The sequence below is a fragment of the Vicia villosa genome, unplaced genomic scaffold, assembly GCF_029867415.1.
Source record: "Vicia villosa cultivar HV-30 ecotype Madison, WI unplaced genomic scaffold, Vvil1.0 ctg.000189F_1_1, whole genome shotgun sequence".
In the NCBI taxonomy this organism is placed as follows: domain Eukaryota; kingdom Viridiplantae; phylum Streptophyta; class Magnoliopsida; order Fabales; family Fabaceae; genus Vicia; species Vicia villosa.
The window spans coordinates 885885-904791 of NW_026705059.1; the positions used below are offsets into that span (position 1 = coordinate 885885).

Below are 18907 nucleotides of genomic sequence, written 5' to 3' on the forward strand. Positions count from 1 at the left end.
CACAAAAATAACAAAAAAGACTTCCAATTATTTCCAAAAAAACACTTACACGACAAAGTTATTTTCTTTCCAAAACAACACCTAAACAAAATCATCTTCTTTCCAAAACAACTATTCATTAAAATAGAAACCTTAATTATTGACTCGATTACTGATTCAATGTCATTTAATCGGTTTTTTCAAAATGATTCTATACATACATACATACAGGTACAGACACAAGGACACATTTTCTAACAATCCACCCTCTTTCACGTTGACAATAGTAACACCAACACCAACTAATTTCCAGCCTCTCCATCACTAACAAATTCATCATAACAATCTCCATACAACCATCATCACTTTCACATAACAACCATTCGTAAATTTTCAGTCACATAAACCTCATCATCCCTGTACATAACCGTAACAACATTTCCAAATCAACCTTCAAGTAACATTCACAATTAACAACCTCCGATCTCTTTTTTTTTCTTTTTTTTCACGGTACTGCAGCAATTATTCAACACAGCACTGACGAAACCGAGTGGAACAACATCAACCAAATCGCCGACACGAAATCGGAAGCTACTCCACAACGCACATTCAAGTTTCACTTTACTGAATCGGAACATCAGCACCGGGACCACAGGTCCGATGAACCACCGTGAGCACCGCCGGGAACCCGCAGCTCCGGCAACTCAGATCCGCGCGTTCACGCACCGCCGCGGACTCCATCTCGCGCACAAACAGCCACTGTTTTCCGCCACCACTGCATTACTCTGTTTAAACCGTCGGTGTAATCAGGTATCCGTTCCGCTCAGATCCGTTTTTGTTGTTGTTCTACTTTGTGATTTTGTTTGAATTAAAGATTTGTTTGATGTATTTTGGTTAGTCTTGGTTATAAGAAAAGAGAATGATTTCTTAGGGTTGTTGTTTGGTTTTCAACGTGAGAGAGAGAGAGAGAGATTGGCCTGCTATTGTTATGTGTTTGTTTCCTTTTTTTTTTTAAAAATAAATAAATAATAATAATAATAATAATAATAATAATAATAATAAAAGTGATGATGTGGTTTGAAAAGTCAATGTGTCATTTATCCTCCCTATTTATTACGAGCAACATCATTTGGGAGTTAAAATAGGAAAAGGGAAACGTGTTCTTTCTCATTCAACTCATTTATTTTTCTATTATTTGTAACAATTATGTACTGTATTATATCATGACATTGAATTTTGTTTTTGTTTTTGTTTTGTTATGTTAATTTAAATTCAAATTGGACCAAGTTATTGTTGCTCTTTTATTTTTAGTTTATTTTTATTATTAGGCTTTTAGATTTATAAACTTTACAAAATAAAATAAAACATCATATAAAAAAAACACAAAAATAGTAAAATATAAAACACAAAAAAAAAATATTTTAATTAGACATTTTCTTTTAAAGTTTAATATTTTCATTTTTGTTAACTATAATTAATATTTGTTAGAATTTTTATCATTTAATCATACATTATTTTATTTATCCGTACTAACATTTTATATTTTTGCGAGGAACTCCCATCTTGAGCATTGGGCTATTTGGCGGACACTAATAATTTTATTTTATATATATATATATATATATATATATATATATATATATATATATATATATATATATATATATATATATATATATATATATATATATATATATATATATATATATATTATTTCTTTTAATTTCTGATTTAATTTTCATTTGGGTTTGTAATAATTTTTATCCCCATTTGTTGAAGTTATGTACCCCCATCCCAAAGCGATGTAATAGCGTAGGACCTTTATATTCCGCACTTTAATTTTCTGCACATATTTAACTGCTAGTTTAATAGGATTGTATGGAAAGATAACAAATTGAACGCTAGCTCACTAATTCAAAGATAAATAATCGAAAACTGCACACTATTATTACTTGTTCACACATTCACCTCTAGGGTACGCCCCTCTTGGTTGCCTTCGATTATAAGGTCGTGTCCCTCGAAATGTAGAGGTACCCATTAGCAAAAGTCCCTTGATACAAAATCGTCACTAAGTCCCTCGATGACCCTCGATTGTTGCCTACGAAAAAGTGACGACCGTCCCTCCAAATATTGCTAAAGGTACCTCTACCTGTTGCCTTCAACGACCTCGATGACCCTTCGATGACCCGCACGTCCAATATAACAAGGACTACCTACTCCTATATAGTATGGATAGTCCTGGGAACTTTAAAATTTACAGAAAAAGACCAGTTAAATAGGGTAGTGCTCTTAAACTGCCTAGCTCAATAAAAATATCTTTTCAATATCATTTCAAAAAAACTAAGGCTACGCATTTACGCTAAAGTCCTTATGCCCCTTTTCAATTCAAAACAAACAAACAAACATGAGCTAAGCAAATTAAGAGCCCGTAGAAAACTACGGATGAAAAGGGTGCTTACACTTTCCCTTTTCATAACTTACCCCCCGAGCCCGTTTTCTTTTTCAAAAGGTCTTTTTCTGTACTTTTTACCTTTCCTAACATTGGACAAAATAAAAGTTGGTGGCGACTCATGCTTACCGCAACATTGTTGCATATTAAAAATAAAAGTCAGTTCACCGAGTTACACTCGGCAATAAGGAAGTCGACAGAATTTCATGGTCTGAGGATTGCAAGAAATCATTTGTGGAGGTCTTGCAGTTCCTTTTTGCACCACCGATTTTGGTACGACTTGAAGCTGATTAACCTCTTATTCTGTATCTTTCGGTATCAGACAAAGATATAAGTTCGACACTCGTACAACATGGAGATAAGGGGGAAAGACCGGTCTGCTTTGTAAGCAAAATGTTGAAGGGGGCTGAGCTACGCTACCAGAAGATTGAGAAGCTATCACTTGTTGTAATGGCCACTGCTCGGAAACAATGACATTATTTCCAGGGGCGTCCCATTATCGTCAGGATAAACTATCCGGTCACACAAATATTGAAGAGACCAAATCTAGCTGGAAGAATGGTATCTTGGGTTTTTGAACTCTCTGGGTATGATATAACATTTGAGACGAGGAGTGCTATCAAATCCCAGCTACTGACCGACTTTCTAGTCGAGCTTAGTACGCCTACTGAGGAGTTAAATGAAAATTGGGTGCTATCTGTGAACGGTTTGTCTAACCTAAAGGGCAGCGGTACAACTATTGTATTAGAGGGACCGGGAGAAATAATTTTGGACCAATCACTATGCTTTAGCTTCTAGGAAAGCAACAATCAGGAAGAATATGAAGCTATCAAGCCCTCCTATGATTGGCAAAAAAGGTCGGCGTTACTCACTTAGTGGTGCACACCGATTCCCAGTTGGTAGCCAGCCAGATCAGAGGAGACTACCAAACAAAGGATCTGGTTATGGTAAAATACTTACAACAGACGCTATAGATGGCTCAGGATTTCACAAGGTTCGAGGTGCTCCATGTACCCAAGGAGGAAAATCTAAGGGTCGACCTATTATCTCGCCTTGCCAGAACCAAGGACCCAATGCTTAATAGGACTTTTATACAGGAGACGCTCGAGACTCCCAGTACAGAGGTCGATGAAGTAATGACGCTTGATAATGCAGAAGGCTGGAAAGGGCCTATCATACGGTATCTCACTCAAGACTAATTACCTGGTGACGAATTGGAAGCTCGGAGGATCAAGAAAGTATCGGCTCGTTACATAATGGTGGCCAACCAGCTGTATAAAATGGGAAGGTCGACCCCAATGTTGAGGTGTTTGTCAGAGTAGGAGGTGGGTCCGATTATGAGGGAGGTGCACGAGGGGTATGCGACAGTCTTATAGGGGCGAGCGCTATTAAGGAAAATACTTTGGGTTGGGTATTTTTGTCCGAGTATGTTGGAGGATTGTGCCTGATTTGTAGACCGGTGTGAAAAGTACCAGATACATGCTTCGTTCATACATTCACCTACTGAGTTGCTACACTCAGTGATGTCTCCTTGACCATTTTATCAATGGGGTTCTGACATACTTGGGCCTTTCCCTCTGGCGACCAGGAAGATCAAGTTCTTGATAGTGGTAGTTGATTACTTTACTAAATAGGTGGAGGCAGAAGCTTTCAAGGAAGAGATCTTGTTCTGAAAAATAGTAACAGATTCAAGAAAGAAGGGTAAGATCGACCCCAACTGGAAAGGACCATATAGGGTCAAGGAGGTACTCAACAATGGCGCTTACAAATTAGAGAATTTGGATGGGGTAGAATTGCCTAGAACTTGGAATGTAGTGTTGAAAGTATATTGGGGTACTTTTAGTTTATCGTTTCCACAGGGATTGGTGCGATATCACCGCCGTTCTATAGTTTATGTTGTCTTGAGTTAAAGTTAATTTGGTTTTGGTTTGGTAAAAGATCATTCACAAATTTAGTAGCAAAGATTAAAATTAGGAAAGTTCTAAGTTTAAAGAAAAGTATCAAGACTTGATTAAATCGACCTAAAATTTGTATGTCTTCCTACAAACATGCGTATGAATTCATTATTAACCAATACTTCACGTATCGTTCGTCTATACCGTTCGTTTCCGCAATGTTATAGCAAGATTTACCTTATTGTTCAACCAACAATTTCTCAACCGATTGAACAATACAAATAACATTTATAAACCGATACAAAGTGATTATCAACCATTAATTCTATGTATAGACTTAATGTTTGATAGATGATAGAGTTAGATCAAGATTGAAATATTGTATTTCACAAACATTTAAACCATAGAAATTCAAGAATAAACAAACTAGATCATCTATATTGATTAATAACTTGTTCATACACAATATTCATAAGAAAAACATACAAAAGGTAAGGAAGATTACATCAAAGCCTTGACACCAAAAGTGTTTAGCTAGCCATTGACATGGTAGCCTGCACAAGAAGGAAGGAAGGAAGAATAGCAAGCATCAACGGTGATTTCTCGACGATCAATGCTCCAATTCTTTGATTATATGTTGAAATACTTAAATTAGGGTTTCTTAGCTCTCAAAATGATGTAACAAGTCTCAAAAACAGAACTGTCCCTTAAATACAAAATTCAGATTCTATCCAGCGCGCGTCGCGCGCTGCAGCTCACGTCGCACCCCCTTCATTAATGATCAAACCGCCCCAAAGCGCGCATCGCGCGCTCCTTTGCTCGCGACGCGCGGATGCCACTGGATTTTGAACTTTATTTTTCCTTTCAGAGCGCGGCGCGCGCTCTAGCTCGCGACACGCCCTTGAGCCTAACTTTGAATCTTTGTCCTTGCAATACTTTCAACAATCCAAGCCTTAAGTTCCATCCACAAAAGAAAACCTGCACAAAAATCACTTGAAAATAGATTAACAGAAAACGAAAGCTAAATTAACTAAAATACTATTATTTACTTCAAAATAAACGGGGATCCAAGAATATGCGAATAAAATAGTTGAAAGGTACTAAATATAAGAGCAAATATTAACACAATTTGACACCTAACATGTAGCAAATTTAAAATTTTACTACAACTTAAAAACATTGTAATAAACATGTAATAAAGTAAGGTTTGCGGGTAGTACTCTATTTTCTTGCAAGGGCAAGAGTTTTTAATGAGGCACTCCCAATCTCTTTTCATATATTGTGTTATTCACATGGAGATCAGATTAAGGCACCTAAGTCGGTTACGCCATCACGACCTCTTTCCGCACTTAAGCTGATTACGCCATCGCGACCTATGTTGCGCCTAAGCCGGTTACACCATCGCGACCCCTGTATGCACTTCAGCCGGTTACGTCATCGCGGCCTCTGTCTGCACTTCGTCCGGTTATGCAATCGCGGCCTTTGTACGCAACCATAAGGGTTCAACCTATGGGTTTCCACCTTAGTCTAAAAATGTTTAGTCGCTTTCCCGACTTCAGATATAATTGGCTTGATTTATCAAGTAGGCGCTACTGAGAAATGGTACTGCTGGCCAATCAGACTCTTTGTCTAAAAGCACTTCACCCCGCTACACAAGCTTCATGCTTGGGGGAAGTCATATCAGATGAAGTTAGTTGTACATTTCTAAAGACATATATACATAGTACAAAAGCAGTATTCAAACACACATTTAAACTTGAAAACATAATGCATACAAAAGCAGTATTCAAACCCACATATTCGGAAATGCAACTTCATGGATGAATAACAAAACATACAAATAAAACACTTAAAAAACATCATTCTCCGGGATGGTCAATAGGCTGATCATCAGTTAGTTCCACCCGGGGTCCTTATCAGATACGCTTTCAGCTTCAACTTCAGGAGACTCATCATCCATGTCCACCAGTTGGCTGTCTCGGGCAACTTTAAAGTAGTCCATGGTGTCAACATTCAGGTCGGGTTGAAGGATCAAAGCTTGCACTTTTGCTCTCTCAAAGGCTTCATCTCCAGCGTAAAGAATGTCGACTTGGGCATCTTTTAGTGAAAGTCTTAGTTGCTCGTTGGATTCTGTTGTTGTTTTTATTGGCTGATTGACATTTATGTTTGGCTAAAATATAATAGCAGCAAAATGTAATAGAATGTATAAATCTTGCAAATATAAAAGAACAAAACAGGTACAAGCAAGATGTTATATGGAATGAAATGACATCGGGCCTGCAGAATTGGAACATGAATATTCAGTCTAATACTCAACAGATACAGAATATTCTATGGAATATTATGTAATCCTATGTGGAGCAAATTTAAAGGTCAATAGAATCAAGTCAAAATATTGAAGAATCAAATCAGAATATTGAAGATTCAGCAGTTTCTAATTTAGGAGATAAATTAGGAAACTTGTGATTGAAGACCTTTCTTTTAGCAGAAGATATCTACAGATTTGTAACAGCTAGTAGTGATGCGATTTGTAAGCCCAAGTCCAATTGGGAATAGGTTATAAATAGAAACCTTTGTAACCTAGTTTAATATAGAAAATCGTGTATAGAAAAGATGTAGTCATTAGGGTTTCTATAGGTAGACCACCCAGGCTGTGGGATGGCTGCCATGTTCTTCTTGAAACCTGTAGGTAAGAGAAGTTATTGTTCTCACTCGAAACCTGTAGGTAAGATTTGAGTATTATGTTCTTGATTGAAGCTGTGAAGCAAGATCAAGTTAGTTTTTCTTGTTAATTGTTTAAATAGCTGTTACAGGGTTATAACAGTTAGGTATCACTAGGGAGTGAGCAGAGGTTCTCTTGTCTTAGATGGAGTTCTAAGATAAAGGTTGTATTGGGTAGTGACTAGGTAAACTAGAGGTTGTTTATCTGTAAGCCAGAGGTTCTCGACCTCTTGACTAAGGTTGCCCAGTAAGGTTTCAGAACTTTTCCTCTCTACCGATAATTTGGCCAGTTGCTTGTTGATTTCATCAAAATTTTTAGTTTGAGTCTTTAAGTCATCCTTCAGTTTAAACACTTCCTTGGAAAATTGATGCTCAACTTGGTCTGATGCATCCCCCGCTTCAAAACGGGTCCGAGTCATCACGACACACCTCATCAGATAGGTGCCTATATTGGCAACCAGCTGTTGAGACCCAGTGGATCTTGCTTTAGCCACATCATCATCAGAGTTGAGATGGTCATAGAGAAATTTTAAACCATCATAACTGTTGTCCCAAAACTTGAATTGAGAAGTGGGACGATGCTGCTGGCTACCTTGTCTGGGATCTTGCATCAGTGCCGAGATGATATGATTGAGACTATTGGAAAGATCGACCATCATGGTTTTTTTGCTTCTTGGCACGAGGGGGCTGTTGAGGAGGATTAGGGAGGTCGGAGTGCGTCGCCGAGATCATTTGGGTATTTTTTCTGCACCGGTCTTCTTTTTCCGAGTGGTTCGAGTTTGGAGGTCGGAGGAATCAAACTTCAAAGTTGACTGATTGGCAGCTCGCCGAGCTCTGTCTTCTGCCATTAACTTCCTTTTCTCCTTGATGTTGGCAGTTGTCATCTTTTCTGTAAAAAGTTAAAACGTCAGGCAAGGAAAAAAGCATAAATTCATACGACTTGGGGTTATGGAGATCATTACCTAAATGTGCCAAGAGCTTCTCTAGGTCATCGGACATTTCTATAATATCCTTGGTTTTCATCAACTGAAAGGATTCTAAGAGGGAAAGCGCTTGAATCTCATCAACACTTAATTTGTCATAATGAAAATCGAATATCGGTATTGGGTTCTCCGTCTAGTAAAGAGGAAAGTTCCGATTACCATCTAGGGCATACAAAATGCTTGGGCACCTTCTTCCACCCTTAACCCGGATAAACCGGTCTTTAAAACCTTTTTAGTTGGATGTGTAGGCTCGGAGGAAGCTTCTACCCGGGGCTTCATTGAGAGAAACCCAATTGCCCTTGTCGGCTTCTTTCAATTCAAAAAAGGAGAAGAATATGCCTAGGGGTTGGGTTAATATTTAGGGCTTCACAGATAAACTCGAAATCTTTGATAAAACCCCATCCATTTGGACGTAATTGGACTGGGGCTATGTTTAGGGTGGTCAGAAGATCGGGTTTGAAATCAATAAAAGGGAATTGTATCTTAAAGTCGTCAAGGACACCAAGATGGAAATAGAAGAATTCTTCATTAACGCCTTTTGGACAGAAGAGGCAAACCACCTCACTTTCCTCACAGACCTCTAAAATGACGTCCTCTTCGTTTCTAGTGGAGGAAACGTTTCTTATAGCACGGACTTTTTCTATGTCATTATATTCAACTGAGCTATTCTTGTAGCTTAGCACTTCAACATCTACGAAAGATCCTCTCATCTCTGTTAGGAATTCTACAAAATCTGATGACCCAGACTCTGAATCAGAATCGCTAAAAGACTCGTAGAGGTCTCCATATACCTCTTGAATGATTTGGGCAAATTTGGTTCGCCTTAAATGCCATTTGCATAAATTCATGCATTGCTTCCAGAGAGCTTTTCTCTCTTCTGCATTTTAGGGAGCGGGCACGTTCCCCGACTCGTCACATTCTCTAATAATAACCATAACTACAAAAGGATAAAGCAAATGGTGGTGAAATTTTTACCTGAAGAAGAATGCTCGAATGAAGGTAGAAAGTTTTTTTTTTTTGAAAATTCTTCATGCAAGAAATACTTGGAACTGGAAAAGGAAAAGGCAGGGGGGCATTTAAAGGGTTTAAAACCTAGGCTAAAGGCTATAAAATAGAGTTAAGGGAGTGGTGCATTTCCCGTAAAAACTCATTATTACCTGGGGACAAGAAAGACATGACTTAAATGGCTATTAAAACCTACTGACGCACGCTAAGGTTACGTTGATCGTGGGATTGCTAGGAGGTCGGTCATCCAAATTGACTCAATAATTCTAAAAAGACCGAACTCTTCATCCTTGCAGGATTCTAGATTCGGAAATTGTACATATTTAGAATATTTAGGCCGATTAGGGAGGTCGGCGAGAAGATACGGGGTTAGTTAAGGAGAATTAGCGATTAGTGAGCTAGGATTGATTGTGAAGACCTTCAGCCCGGAAGACCACCCTCTTCAGTCGGGTAACTCACCTATATCCTCCAGCTCACCGAGAATCTACCTCCAGCTCGACAGGGAGGTCTTTCATCCAAGTCGGCTACGACGGTTATGGATATATGAAAGGCTGCTACCGTTACAGAGGTTACGGTTCCTTAAATGGTGGACAGCGGAAGTTACAGATAGCGGCCATTATGAAGGGAATCCAAGGGTTGCTCCATCAATGTTGTTATTCATCACTCTAAGACTATAAACAGGACTCCCAAATGAGGGATAAGTAAGACACGCTTCATCTTGAGCCTGCATCAATAGCACTGCTCAAATCCCTATAAAAGATAAATCTATCAATTCAGTTGCGACTTCACTGGATTAACTTCCGGGAGGTATTCCAAACGTGTTCTGCCGGAAAAAAATTTGCTTTGTCCTCACTCACGCGCTAGAAAACTTCTATCCCTGATCTCTCTTTTCTATACCAACTAACCTATCAAATAATGCATTTTGAGTTGTTGAGAAAGCTGAATTTAGATAGATGAACCTCTCAAATAATGAAAATAATAGAACAAACAACAACCATGATTTATGGTTCCTATTACATCAGTATCCGCTGGTTTATTGGCTTCTGTCGTTATAAACAAAACATTGCAATTAATATTTCACCCTTCTGACAAAGGGCTTATCAACATCAATTATTTGAATAAACACCTTTAACAAATATATAGTCTTAATTATTTGAGTAATAAATATTTATTTGCACTTTAAATATCATATCACACATTAAAATACATTAATATATGGAAAAAAAACATATGAAATCTTTTCTTTCTATCTCACATATTGGTTCAAGGGCAAAATGTGATAGCATAGTTTGCTCCACCAGAGCATGTAAAAGTACTAGTTTTATCATCATAAGCATAGCTATAAGCCTGAGGACATTGATCCTTAAAAATCTTTGAATAAGTATTTGGTGGACACTTATCAGGTGTAGCAAAATCTCCACTACAGCAATACTCAGGTTTGTTCAAAGCCAAACAAGCACTCTTGCAAGCAATCACACTTCCATCTGAACCCTTAACCGAAAAATCCGGAGGACAAACATTGTTCACATTATTAGGGCAACTACTTGCTTTGCAATCCCCCGAACCACCTTGTGGCGTTACCGATACCGGTAGGTTGAAGCCATCGACTAGGCTAACATCATAGAAATCTTGTCCGTTGTTTGATGCAAGAGTGAATTCAACTAGTGAAACGGGAGGAGTTCCACCAGCATTATTGCATGGTACTTGACCGGATGCACAATCACCGGTAGCGCAGACGAATTTGCCTGATGCGTCGGTTGAGCATTGAGATCTGGCCCAGAATCTTCCTGACCATGGGGGTGAGATGTTGAGAGTGGTTGAAGCTTTGGAGGCTAGCTCGAAACCGGTTGAGACCGATTGTGAGGTTCCACCTCCGGTGAGTGTGGCTGGCCATATGGTGTATGGACAATTGTTTGTGATTGTGAATGTTGCTGAGTTAGCACCTGCATGGATCCATGAAAATGTGTTAGTTATTCAAAATATAAAAATTTCTTATAGGGAAAGAACACTCAAAAAATTAATAGAGAAGATTTCGTAGAAATTGTTGGAGAATTCAGAGAAGTCGGGAGCATCAATCGGTGCAATTTTCTAAAAATCTTGAGATATTTGATATATAAGTATTTTCTCTTCTAAATCTAACATTTTATACATTATAGACGATATGAAACTTAATCACTGAAACACGATGGTTGCATCTAATAACAAAAATAAGAGCTTAATTACCTGAGAGGAAAAGGGTTGATAAGAGGAGCATAAAGAGTATACCAACCTCCATTTGTGAATTATTTTGGTTTGATTTGATACTTGGTTGATATTGTAACGTGATAGAATGTCAATTCAATATGTATGTATTTATAGCAAAATTGGAGATACTGTACTGTGAATTATTTTTATTTATTTTTCTTTATGTTGAGGATTTTGTTGTCATTGAATATTATTATTTTTAGAAATTGAAAATAAATATCTCATCAAATAAAGATTTTTTTAGATGCGATAACTTTTTATTAAGATTTTGAGTGTTTTCAAATCAAATATTTATTACAAAAGTATTCCTTGTTTATTAGAGATATTTGTCAAAGATTAAAATCTTAATATAAGAAAGGTAATTTCAAGAAATTTGACCCATAAAAAAGAGAGAGAAAAAATAAACTGCCAAGGATTGCCCTCCAAAATATCAATGATATCAAATACCATTTTTTTTTTCAAAATGTTTGGTATTATTAATTTTTCTTAAAATATGTTGTAAGAGATTGAATCTTTTGATTGCTACCTTTATTGATTTTAATAAACTTTTTTTATAATCTTTTCTCTTTATGTAAAGGATTTTTTGCTCATGGAATTTTGGGGATAGATATATATTTGATGATAGGCATTGTCTTGCGTTACATTTATAGTTTTTAGTATGTAATATTTGAACCTTGCTGATAACTATGTCAGCCTATTCTAACTGCTACTAATTGAAAATCCATGCTTCTCCATCCACCACAGGATTGATCATTCTGATCAGGCTTGGAAAAGATGGTATGTACATGTAGAATGACTGAAAGCTATCCCCATTGCTTGTCTTCCTCTTCATTTAATTCATCCTTGAGTAGTCTAATATATTCATCTTCTAACTAGGGCCAATTCACTCACCCAAAGTTGCCAAACTATAATTTGGATCAGACACCATTGAAAAATGGGAATTTAGGAGTCTTTTGGTTCTAAAGATGTTTTTCAAAGCTTGCCGCCCAAATGCAATTATGTATTCATTTACTCTAAAGGATGTCGAGACACTGTTTTCCAAACTCACACAATGACAAGGTATAAAAGTGTAATGCAGAAACTTTAAAGAACACAAGTAATTATTCATCCAGTTCGGTATCAACAATACCTATTTTGGGAGCTATCAAGTCAGGGATAATTCCACTATGATAGTATCAATTCAAAGTATTATGCAAACTGTGAGATATTGGATCGAACTCTAGTATTGTCGAAGGGTAGCTTCTTGGTTCGACAGGATTAAGCATGAAGTCGAAGATTGTTCACATGCTTGTGTCGAAGATGCTAGGGTTGTTAGCATGTTAAATTAGGTTTTAGTGTTTAAACCCTAATTTGTTAAGTTAGCTTGTTTATTAAGTTGGCTTGTGTAATGGGCCTTGCTGAAAAAGCCCATTAGTTAGTATGTTAGGTTTTATTATAAATAGCATACTAGTCTCTCATCATTGCTAAGCTGCAAATCCTAATTTAGGGTGAGAGAGGTTATTTGTTATTCTTGTAAACTTGTAATCTTGTTTTAAGAGAAAGTGAAAGAATAGCAGTTATAACCAATTCTTGTGTTCTTATTCTCTTCCCTAATTCCCTATTATACTTTGTTATTGGTATCGTTTTTCACAACAAATTGGTGCGGTGAGCGTGGAGAAGATGCCTTCAACAAAGTATGAGATTGAAAAGTTCACTGGAGTGAATGATTTCGGTCTGTGGCGCTTGAAGATGAAAGCCCTACTGGTTCAGCAGGGTTGTTTGGAAGCGTTGAAGGGAGAGGCAGCCATGAATGCAGAATTGACGGCAGCAGAGAAGTCCAAGTGCTGAAGGTTTCGACTGAAGACAATGCTGCTGATATGATCACCAAGACATTGCCGAGTTGCAAGTTTTTCCACTGTATGCAGTTGATAAAGCTGCGTGAAGAAAGCTAGTCTGTTCCTTGACGTTGTAGAGTTAGGTCCAAGGTGGAGATTTGTGAGATATTGGATCGAACTCTAGTATTGTCGAAGGGTAGCTTCTTGGTTCGACAGGATTAAGCATGAAGTCGAAGATTGTTCACATGCTTGTGTCGAAGATGCTAGGGTTGTTAGCATGTTAAATTAGGTTTTAGTGTTTAAACCCTAATTTGTTAAGTTAGCTTGTTTATTAAGTTGGCTTGTGTAATGGGCCTTGCTAAAAAAGCCCATTAGTTAGTATGTTAGGTTTTATTATAAATAGCATACTAGTCTCTCATCATTGCTAAGCTGCAAATCCTAATTTAGGGTGAGAGAGGTTATTTGTTATTCTTGTAAACTTGTAATCTTGTTTTAAGAGAAAGTGAAAGAATAGCAGTTATAACCAATTCTTGTGTTCTTATTCTCTTCCCTAATTCCCTATTATACTTTGTTATTGGTATCGTTTTTCACAACACAAACAATCTCCGGTTCACACGTAAACAACCTCCGGTTTATCAACTTCTCACTTAATCACTACCCATATTAACTTCTACCTAAGACTCGCCGAGGTATGAGGCTCACCTCAACCCCCCCCCCCCCCCCCCCTCTCAATACAATTACAAATATTAGAAGACACACTTCTAAAACACACTCATCCAATGCTTAAAAGCCTATGAATGAACACAAAACTTATAACTCGATGGAAACACCAAAATCTTCTATCAATGTGATATTAGAGTGGCTCACAATAGACAAGACTGCACAAACCCTAACACAAACTACAATGTAAGTTCCACGAAATAACTGGTTTGATGCTTGTTATTTATATCAATCTTCTGGACTGGATTTGGGTTTCAAATCGCTGCAGGAAACTCCAGAAAATCTTCCACAATCTTCTCCCTGAAGATAGGGCTCCAAATATTAGATTCCTAAATATTCTTCATATTTAGTAACTAATCAAATATCTTGAAAACAGAGACAATCTCTTATCCCTTAAATCAAGCGCCACATAGGATTGCATAATATTCCAAAATATTCTGCACTTGTACATCAACCAACTTCAACAGATCCAATTGTACCATAACAGACGCGATGTCGAATGAGACCTACATAGGACATCTTTCTTGACATCTTCTTCAGTTGAATTGAATGGAAAATCTTGTTCAACATGTTCCCATAAGTTAGTTTTACCAAACATAATGTCAATCAAAATACAGAGAATTAACAGAAGAAATAGATCAACTTGAAACGGTAAAACTTGAGGAGGAGGAAGATGACGATTCTGAAAAGGAGAAGGATGAGAATCCAACTAAAGTGGATGATCTACACTTGGCCTGGAAATCTTCAAAAGGATCATCCAATTGACAATATTCTTGGAGACATCACCAAAGGCGTAACTACACACTCTAAGAGATAATGCAGGGAGAATTTGAAATAAGTTTAATGGGAGAGTTAAATTACTTACTCGGACTTCAAATCAAACAACTCAAAGAAGGGACATTTATGTGTCAAATAAAGTATTTCCAAGAGTTTCTTAAATACTTCTGAATGGTAGATACAAAGTCAATTGACACTCCGATAGCCACAAATGGAAAATTAGAGAAAGAAAAATGGTAAGGATGTTGACGTCAAAAGGTATAGAGTTCATGTGAGTGAATTCTCAGTTTCTCATCCTATGAGATAATATCATTTTACTTTTCTTTTTGTTTGTAAATCCTTACATCTTGCGTTGCTTATCTATGTCTCTTGAAATTTGATTGTATATTCATGTAATAAAATTGATGTATGATGAAATCCCATTAATGTTCACTTCCAAAAAAATAGTTGATTAACCTATGATTGTTTTCAATCCATATGCTTATAATGACTTCATGTTTTAATCATTTATATTTCTGTTGCACCCCAAAATTTGTCCTCTTCTCTGTGTTATAAGTTATGGTAGACGTTTATTTCGTCGTTCGGAAACCAAGAAAAATAATAAAGAGATTCTTATGCATGGTGTGTGTGCGATCGTTAACTCAACTGAGATCCATTAGATTTCATGTCGAGAGGTTCTTATGTGCTTCAATTCTTATATTATTCAAGGATTCCTTAAGGTGTAGTTATGATGCAAGAACTGTGGTTGGTGCGAATAGTGGATCCATCTGCCTTTTAATACATCAAGCCCATATTTTGTATGACAGGACTGTTTCAAATCCGAGACACTATTCTTCCTAACATTTGTTTCCTAACTCACATTTAGATTGAGGGAATTGAATTGAGTCGGAATTTATTGAAGTGACAAATTGATTTGGTTTTTGTTCATTAAAGGTTGAAGCGGATTTGAGTTCAAAGGATAGTAAAAAAGGAACCAAAGTTCTTAAACATTTTGGGTGTAAGTTCTTGAAAAAAAAGAATGATTTGCGTATTGGAAATGTGTCTTCAAGTTCAAAACTTACAAGATTACAATGTCGTTTTGAGTTCCATTTAACATCATCAAATTCATTCAAAATTACAAAAGAAATATCATTCAAGTTCAATGTCATTCAACTTTGGTCTCAAATTGGGCTTATCATTCAAAGTTCTTTACAAAAAGAGAAATATCAAATTGCAATAGAAAAACTAAAGCTTCACTAATATTCATGGTGCTTCTACAATATTCAATCTAATCCACCGTCCACAATTTCCACTACTACAAGTCAAATCTCGCCGTGAACTCCAAGCAATCTTCCGCCTCCATAAAATACAAAAACTGACCCGCAGCCTACACAAATAAAAACCGAACCTGCATACCAAAATAAACCCAACCGGAAATCAAACAAAAAACCAATCTTGAAATGGAAATTCAACAAAATGTCAATAATAGAAAAGGAGGAGGGAACTCACATAGAACAAGGGAGGAGTTTTTAGAACGAAAAATCAGAGGAAAAAGAGTCGTAAAAAACTCTCACTCACCTGTAACAAACTTCTAACCGAAAACGTAACAAACTTTTCTCCAATCTTCATCTTCATTCATCCACCGCCTTCACTTCATCTCTTCCCCTTTCGTTCTTCATTGTTGTTGAAGTGCTGCAACAAGAACTTCCTCCACTCACCATAATCATACCCAGTCCTCCATCATCGTCGCTATCATCAATCCTCTATTGTTCTGCAAAATCATCACCGCGACGTAACCACCAACAATTAATCTTCACCTTTTCCTAATTTCTCACAAGAACCTGCAATAGAAACCGTAACAGAAAATCATCATGCTACCACCTTCCACCATCGATCTTCAATAAAACTTCTAGCATCGATCTTCAATAAAAGCTTCACACTCTTCGATCTATATGTAATCCACTTTTCATCTCTTCGTACATCAGTGCAAGGAGCTCCATCTTTCCATCAACGTATCATCATCGTGTGATTCAATGCAACAATCTCTACAACTTCAATTTTCAATCAACAATCCGACGTTGCTTCATCATCTCGGCATCAGCGGCGATTCAACGTATATGACATCATCATCTCACGCCATTTGTCAACTTCGAATCAAATAATAACTCAACAATACAAACCGAGAAAACGCACGAAGAAGAAGAAGAAATCGGAGAGTGAGAGCGATTTGAGATTGATAGCAGAAAGAGTTTGAGAACTGATTCGAGATCGAGAGAGATTGTTAGAATAGCACTGTTAGTTAGTTTTGACTTATTCAAGCTTATAGTTATTTACTTGTTATGAATAATCTTATTCTTTAGGAATAGGATTCTTTGTTTGATTTATTCCTCCTTAGAAATAGTCATGATCTAGTCATATCATGGTCCTTATTTTACTCCATTTATGTTTCTGTATTGGCTATATATAAAGCCATTCATTCATGTTCAATAAATTAAGCTTGACAGCTGTCATCTAATTTTAACAGTGGCATCAGAGCTCACACAAGGGCCTGATCGATAAAAAAAAAGAGAGAGAAGTTGAGTGAAACACAAAAAGAGAGGAAAGAATAAGCCATGTCTGAAGGTAATAATCTTCTCAGTATTCCAAAGTTCGATGGAGACTATGGTCACTAGTCCATGCTAATGGAAAACTTGCTGAGATCAAAGGAGTATTGGAGCTTAGTGGAGCAAGGCTATGAAGAGCCTAAAATGCCAGAGTCACTCACAGCAGCGGAACGTCGAACCTTGGAGGAGAAAAAGCTAAAGGATTTAAAGGCAAAGAATTATCTGTTTCAATTTATTGACAAGAATATTTTGAAAACAATCACCAACAAATCCACCTCAAAAGCACTGTGGGATTCAATGAAGCGAAAATATCAGGGAAATGCTCGAGTTCAACGAGCTCAAATCCAAAGGCTACGCCGGGATTTCAAAATTCTAGAAATGCAAAATGGTGAGTGTGTGAATGATTATATGTCTAGAGTCATGTTAACTGCAAATGACATGAGAGTAGCAGGAGAGACCATGGAGGGTAGACATATTGTTGAGAAGATTCTGTGCATACTATCTGACAAGTACAATTATATTCTATGCTCAATCGAAGAATCCAATGATATCAATACGATGACAGTAGATGAATTGCACAGTTCATTGATTGTACATGAATACAAGATTAAACGAAAGGATATGACTGAACAAGCATTGAAGATTACAAGAGACGGTTCTAATTTACGAGTTGAGGAACGATTCAGCGACAGAGGTACAGGGCGTGGAGGATACAGAGGTAGAGGCAGAGCATTCAATAAATCCACAATTATGTCACAAGCTGGGAAATTTCCAACACGAATGTCCCACCTATGCCAATTATGTAGAAAGTGCAGAGTTGGATGATGGAGAAGAGATGCTTCTTATGTCATAAGTGGATATGCAAGGAGCCACACGAGATGAAGTTTGGTTTCTAGACTCCGGATGCAGTAATCACATGAGTGGAGACATGAAATGGTTCACTGAAATTGATAAATCATTCAGACACAGTGTGAAGCTGGGAAATAACTCCAAATTGGTTGTCATGGGAAAAGGAAAAATTCGAATGAAAATAGATGGACGGGTTATGATCATCACAGAGGTATTTTACATTCTTGATCTTAAATCAAATCTCCTTAGCATTGGTCAGCTTCAAGAACGAAATATATCCATATTAATTAAGAATGGTTGTTGTAGCATTTATCATGATGTTATAGGTCTGATCATACGAACTGCGATATCTGCAAATCGTATGTTTGTGCTTCTAGCATCGATTCCTGGTGTCCCTAATAATGTATCAAAGGAAGCATGTTTCAATGTAACCTCTGAAAATGTCGCAAGCTTGTGGCATCAAAGATTTGGACACCTTAACATGAAAGGACTGCGGACTCTTGCCTATAGAAAGATGGTTCATGGCCTGCCTATATTGAAGAATCAATCCAAGGTGTGCACCATATGTATGAAAGGAAAGCAACAACGTGATTATTTTCCAAAAAAAAAGCACTTGGAGAGCGTCCAGACCTCTACAACTAATTCACTCAGATATATGTGGTGCAATCACTCATGAATCTCACAGTCATAAAAGGTATATAATTACTTTTATAGATGATTACAGCCAAAAAATGTGGTCATACTTTCTACATGCCAAGTCAGAAGCTTTTGATGCATTCAAAAGGTTGAAGTCATCAGTTGAGAAGGCAACAGGATACAAAATAATTTGTTTACGCATCGACAGAGGTGGAGAGTTCACTTCATCATAGTTTAATGACAATTGCAGCAC

At 37.1% G+C, this 18907-nt stretch overlaps 1 protein-coding gene across 1 annotated transcript; it reads right to left on the bottom strand.

Moving 5' to 3' along the window:
• Window positions 1-10149: 10149 nt before the first annotated feature.
• Window positions 10150-11398, bottom strand: LOC131625124 (thaumatin-like protein 1). Its single transcript, XM_058896015.1, has 2 exons — window positions 11256-11398; window positions 10150-10975 (listed from the first exon to the last, which is right to left on the bottom strand). The coding sequence occupies exons 1-2, from the start codon at window positions 11305-11307 to the stop codon at window positions 10296-10298; spliced, it is 732 nt and encodes a 243-aa protein (XP_058751998.1). The 5' UTR covers window positions 11308-11398; the 3' UTR covers window positions 10150-10295.
• Window positions 11399-18907: the final 7509 nt, after the last annotated feature.